This window comes from Parus major, chromosome 13 (assembly GCF_001522545.3).
Source record: "Parus major isolate Abel chromosome 13, Parus_major1.1, whole genome shotgun sequence".
In the NCBI taxonomy this organism is placed as follows: Eukaryota; Metazoa; Chordata; class Aves; order Passeriformes; family Paridae; genus Parus; species Parus major.
In genome coordinates, this window is record NC_031782.1 from 345,435 (window position 1) to 351,434 (window position 6,000).

Consider the following 6,000-nt stretch of genomic DNA (forward strand, 5'->3'; position numbering starts at 1 on the left):
GAAAATGTCAATAAAAATGTGTAAATAAGGAAGGAAAAGGAAAATACTTTTCATCAAGAGCTGCAAGAACTTTCTTGGTCTTCAGTGCCTCCCAGCAGGAAAACACACAACTGGCTTTCAGTTCTATAATCCTTGCAGCATGACTGGTTTCAATTTCAAATTGTTTTAATTGGGAGCAAACAGTCTCACAGCACAGGCCAACAGGAACTTGAGACAAGTCTGCTTAAACTTGTAAACTCACTCTGTAAGATTTGTTGCAGAGGAGAAGGGGAAAATTAAGAAAAGTAAAGAAAGTACACCAATTTACAGCCACATCCCTACGGGCACACCGTGTATTTTCTATTACCACCAGAAACATTCCAAGGAACATACCAGTATTAGCACATTTAAATAAAGATTTTTGATCTTTCGATAAGCGTTGCAGAAAGAGTGAAAGTTCTCAGCAGTGCCTAACATTTAGGGAAACAGAGCAGACAGTCAGTATGTGGTTTTTAAGACCTAAGTCAAATCAGTACAAGGCAAGAATGAAGCTCAGCCAGAAATCCCAGGGATTTTTAAAAGGCCAAGTCTAAGAGTTACAAAATTATTTTAAATTATGAAATTTCATCACCTAGGCACAGACACCAACAGTAACAGTTCTTGAAAGCAAAGACAAAGTTTAGCAGATAGAACAGGTAGAAGAGGAACAGGTTGTCAGCATTCAACATTAGGAAATTCAACTTCAGAGAAGGTGCATGAAGTGCTGCTCCCAAAGCATGACTAGCTCTCCCCAGCCCAACACTGGGTCAGGAGCTAACATTTACCTCCCACCTGAATTGTTACTCAGCACAACAATTAGAGCAAACCATAGTTCAACACTGTGAAATTAACACCATACTGAGTTACCCTTCAAATTAAATAAAACTCCTAAAATGCTTTGAGCAATACAAGGTCTTTGCTGCTGTAATGACACGTGCTCCCTCCAGCCTTAATGAAAACAGAATTGGAGGGTTACCTAAATTTGACTCCCTTTCACACACAGATTCTGAAGTTCAGGTTAAATGGTGAGTTAAGCTTGACTTGTCTCACCTGTTAAAGGAAAAAGATCAATTCCAGAGAATGCAACTCTACCCCACAGCAGGAGTTGGAACAGTTCACCTCCTTCACACTCTCTGGCCCAGCTCAGTGCTCAGTGCACTGAGCCAGTGCAGCTACAGTGCTCAGTGTCGCAGTGCCAGGCTCCTGCTCAGCACCAGTGCTGGCTGTGGCCCTGCATGCAAGACAGGACACCCTGTGAGCTGCTCCTTCCCCTGCACACCTCGCTCTGGGCACGGGGGCTGACCTCGCTTGCTGCCGACACAGTTCCTAACACACAGCTCTATGGACATGCACTGAGGCACCTGGGCAGCACACATGTGCCAAAGTGCAGCGCAAACCACGCTGCTGTGTGCACAGCCATGCATTTATGTGCATGCTGCCTAAATTCAGTCCCCTTTCCTTAGCCAGAAAATCTCTACAAGCAAAAGCTCAGTCCGTGGAAGCAGCAGTAATCTCCAGACTGTCATTCAAAGGTCATAAATAAACAAAAATGGCTCCAAGGACTTTCTTTTTCCTCTTTGTGGAACTGTAGAAAATAGGAACTGAGAAGGCTTAGGCAGAAGAATAATGCTAACAAAAGCTGTACAACAAAGAAAGGGAATCTATTCTGTAATCAACCAATGCTCACAGACCAGCAGCTCTGAGACCCGACCTACAAAATCAGATGCCATGGACAAAGCGAGGAAATTGCTACACCTAAACTCCTACCTCAGATCAATGTTTCTTGAGAAACATTTTTAAAAACAATTCAGCTCAATCTATAGTCAAAAGGGAATAGATGTGGAATAGCTCTGAGACCGTGTAGCAGCAGCAGAAGAAAAGTATACAAAGACCTGAAGAATTCTTTGAGACTGGGGAGAAAAAAAGTTTGCATGCAAGGTTCTTCTGGACGAAACACTGTACTTTAAATTCACACTCCATGCTGAAACCACCTTGTCCTGAACACCGAGGCTTTGCTGCAGCAATCCCCCATGCAGCACCCCCACCACCTGCTCCCACCACCGCGGGGCCTGAGCCACCCCCAGATACTCACTGGAGTTGGTCTGGGACACTGAGGTGGCCGTGGTGGTGGTGGAAGTGGTGGAGGACTGCGTGCTGGAGGAGGTGGATGGAGATGCTGCAGATGCAGGGCTGCTGGTGGTGGGGGTGGAGGCCCCCACGGCCTGGGCCTGGGCCGCCAGCATCGGCGTCAGCTCTGACTGCTGGATGACCTTGACCCCGTCCGGCTTCGTCCACGCTGACTCCCGTGTCCGTGCGTTGTAGAAATAGACCTGCGGCAGAGAGCGGCCCTCACACCACAGCTCACTGCAGGAAAGCTGCCTGTGCCTCCAGGGATCCCACCCCAGCGCCTGCCTGTGTGAGCAGGGCTCACAGCAGGACCACCCCCGACACCCATCTCACCTTCCCGTCCGGAGTTTTGTTCTCTACCCAGATCTCCTCGGCTGGGGGCATTGCTGGTGTTCCCGGCGCAGAGACCGGCGGCATTCCTGGAGGGAACATCATACCAGGAGGTGGTGGCATGCTACCCATGGGAGGAGGCATAAATGGTGGTCTCTAAAGGCATATAATAACAATAATGATGATAATTGTAACAACAATATAATTTAAAACAGTTTTCCTTTCTTAGGAACCAACAGACACTACACCAGCAGTAAGGACAGCTGTGCCAGGCTTGGAGGCTTCTCTAACAATCCAATGCTCCCAGCTCAGGGAATGTGCTTCCTGCAACCCCCCACCCATGGCAGAACAGCTGAAGCCATCACTTCACTTCTAAGATGCAAACATCAAGGCACCTGAAAAAGGTGGCAGAAATGTGAACAGAAATGTGGTCAAAGTAAAGTCCAAAAGTCCTCTCCTGAAAAGGAGAAAATATTTCAATGCAAGGAAGAAAAAGAATGGAAGAGCTGTTCCCAAACAGCTGCTGCTCAGACATCCCCATCTGTGAACCAAATACCCGAGAAACCAAATGACCCTCCCAGGAAAGTGTTAAAAAATACTAAATTACAAGTTAGCATCCAGTTTGTCAGCACAGCTGAGAAGTGGGATTAATTAAAATCCATGACACTCCTAAATTCCCCACTAACTAAAATTCTAACTAGTGACAATTCAAATAAAAACAAGATGAAATTACATGCATGGTAAGAAATCCTGACCTGTCCTGCACATAGTTACCTTAAAGCCTGAATACTCGTTTATCATTCAAAATACATTCAGTTCTTTCATTTTACTTGTTTACTTGAACTGTTTAAAATTCCCTACATGCAACAAGTACAGTGAACACTTCCCTGTAAAAACAGTTGACAAAATTCACCAAATTCTTTAGCTCCCTCTGCAAACACCTACAAGTGCCCTAATTATCCCCATCACCCCAGCTCTAATGGAACGACAGCCCCGAGCGCCGCGCTCATCCCGAGCCTGCGGCGAGACTGGGGCTGGGACAGCCCAGGACACCTCATGGCACAGGGAGGGGATGGCTCTGTGACAAGCTGCACACGTGGGCCCTCAGCTGCCTCCCTGCACCCACAGCTGTACCCCTGGTAGCTGCCAGTGCTGCCACGTCCTTGGCTCCTGTCGGGAGCTGCCACCTTTCTGCTCTAAGAGTGGTATTTTAAACTGCTCTTCAAATCCACATACCAAATTAGTAACGATCATTCGCATTAAATGCTACTAAAAAAGGTAGCCAAGAGTGCATGGATGGCATTCTACACAAACAAAAAAAGCCTTCAACTCAGCTGTAGCCTGCCTTCCCTCCCTTGCTCCTCCTCAACAGCTCTTGCATCTGCTAAACCATGAGCTTCCCCTTTCTTGCTCTTACGACCTGTACGAAGACTCCAGTGAGGAGAAGCCCACTTTCCACCTGCTACAGCTGCTTTCCCCCGTCCAGAAGTAAAATCAGGTGGGCAGTCAGTGCCAGGTGTGCAGCCAGGGTCCCTGCACATCCTGAGCCCTGCTCCGAGCACAGCTCCCCCCATTCTGACCATCACATCTGGCTCTGCAGCGGCCGCTGGCAGGGAGTGAAGCCAGCCCTCAGCGTGGAGCACGGTGCCAGCACAGCCTGAGACACCCGGCCACGGCTGACACTGCTGAGCACAGCTCACGGCCTGTGTGACAGCTGGGAGCAGCAGCACACCCTGCATGGAAATCAAACACAGAAATCAGGGAGACACCCGCAGCCAGGCCTGGGATCCAAAGCAACTCTGGTTGGTTCTTCAAACTGTAATTACAAATAGTAGGTTTAATCCATTATTTACAGCACGTGGTACCATTCAGCTCCTCAGCCTGCCCACACGGCACTTACACTACCCTAATGGGAAGGCACCCCCACAAAGCAATTAAATAACAGCACAAGGCAATTATAACAATCCATTTCTCTTTCACAAAGGTGCTGTCCCTTACAAACTGTTCAGGTCTCAGAAAAACAGAAGAAGGACTATGCAGCACTTTAGCAGTGGAGGAGCTGAGCAGAAGCTGTATCTGCATGCCTCAGGTATGATGCTGTATAACACCATGCTGTGTTCTCATCTTGCCTTGCTGTTTCCTTCACCCATTTCAGTGTCCATTCTCGTACTATTTCAACACAATCACAGAATCAACTGGAATTGAAATACACTGGAAAAGCCCTGCCAGACCATCAAGTCCAACCTGTGCCAAATCCCCACCTTGTCACTCAGCCCAGAGCACTGAGTGCCATGTCCCGCTGTTCCCTGGACACCTCCAGGGCTGGGAACTCCAGCACCATCCTGAGCCTCCTTCTGTCCAGGCTGAGCCCTCCTAGATCCCTCAGCTGCTCTCATCAGACTTGTGTCCCAGACTCTCCACCAGCTTTACTGCCGTTCTCCACACATGCTCCGTGTCCCTCCTGAAACTGAGGGGCCCAGAACTGGACATTTCCACGTGTAAAAAACCAACGAAAAATCCCTAAATCTCACTTAAACAACCCAGAATTCCTTACCTGTAGGTGTGGAGGCCCCATGGGCGGGGGGATCCCCCCTGGCGGTGGCATCGGGGGCATGCTGGGGTCAAAGGGGGGTCGGCCGAAGGGGGGCCGGGGGGGCGGAGGAGGGCCCCGCATCATCCCGAAGGGCGGGGGCGGCCGCAGGAGGGGCGGGGGGCCCCGCAGAACCGCGCTGGGCGGGGGCGCGGGGCCGCGGAACCGCAGCGCCTGCTGCTGAGCCATCCTGGGGAGAGACAGGGACACAGGAACACGGGTCACCGCCACTTGCTGCTGGGCTGGAGGAAAGCCGGTTGTGACAAAGAACCGGGAAAAACCCAATAAACACCAACAAACAGGCTGTGCGGAATAAGTCAAGTGCGCAACTATTTCAGGATGTTTTTCTGCTTCACAATTCAAGGTTATTAGTCCTCAACCGTTAATTTTTTCTGATGAGAATGGATAGTAGGCAGGGCTGGGATGGGGTACGCAGCCACTGGGAAGCGCATCCTCCCTTATCTGCCAAAGCTGCCCGAGCACGGCCTGGTGCTCTGAGCGCTGCCTGCAGGTCCGTCCCGAGCCTCTCCGGCCGCTCAGGCCCGCAGGGCTCAGCACCGGGGACAGCCAGCACCTCCTGCGTCCCGCAGGTGGGACCGCGGCAGGGCTTGGCCCGGCCACCGCTGTCCCCGAGCTGGCCACCCGGCCCTCCGCACGGGGTCTCGGGGCCGGGGACACAGGAAAACCTGCGCCTTCAGGACCGGCAAAAGCTGCTCTGCTGCTCTGGGGGAACGATTTCACCCGCCACTGAGTGCAATGCGATACAATGGTCACACGAGGATTCAGACTCGAAAACACAGGAGGTTATCAGGCGGTGAGAGACAACAGACACGGTCTATCCGTACTCCGAAGGGACCACCCAGTCCCGCGCCCGGGAGCAGCTCCGGCCCGCTGAGCGGGAACAGGGCCCGTCCGAGCGCACGAGGGGCCGGGAA

The 6,000-nt window shown here is 51.0% G+C and overlaps 1 protein-coding gene across 5 annotated transcripts in view; it reads right to left on the reverse strand.

Annotated features, from left to right (window-relative positions):
• The window catches only part of TCERG1 (transcription elongation regulator 1), a 28,092-nt gene extending 22,838 nt beyond the window's left edge, over positions 1-5,254 (reverse strand). For all 5 annotated transcript variants that reach the window (XM_015642047.2, XM_015642045.2, XM_015642044.2 and 2 more), the window contains exons 1-3: positions 5,030-5,254; positions 2,479-2,631; positions 2,111-2,348 (exon numbers count right to left, since the gene is read on the reverse strand). In XM_015642047.2, coding sequence (XP_015497533.1) covers positions 2,111-2,348; positions 2,479-2,631; positions 5,030-5,254 — 616 coding nt within the window. The remainder of the gene's footprint in view (positions 1-2,110; positions 2,349-2,478; positions 2,632-5,029) is intronic.
• Between the last annotated feature and the right edge of the window lie 746 nt (positions 5,255-6,000).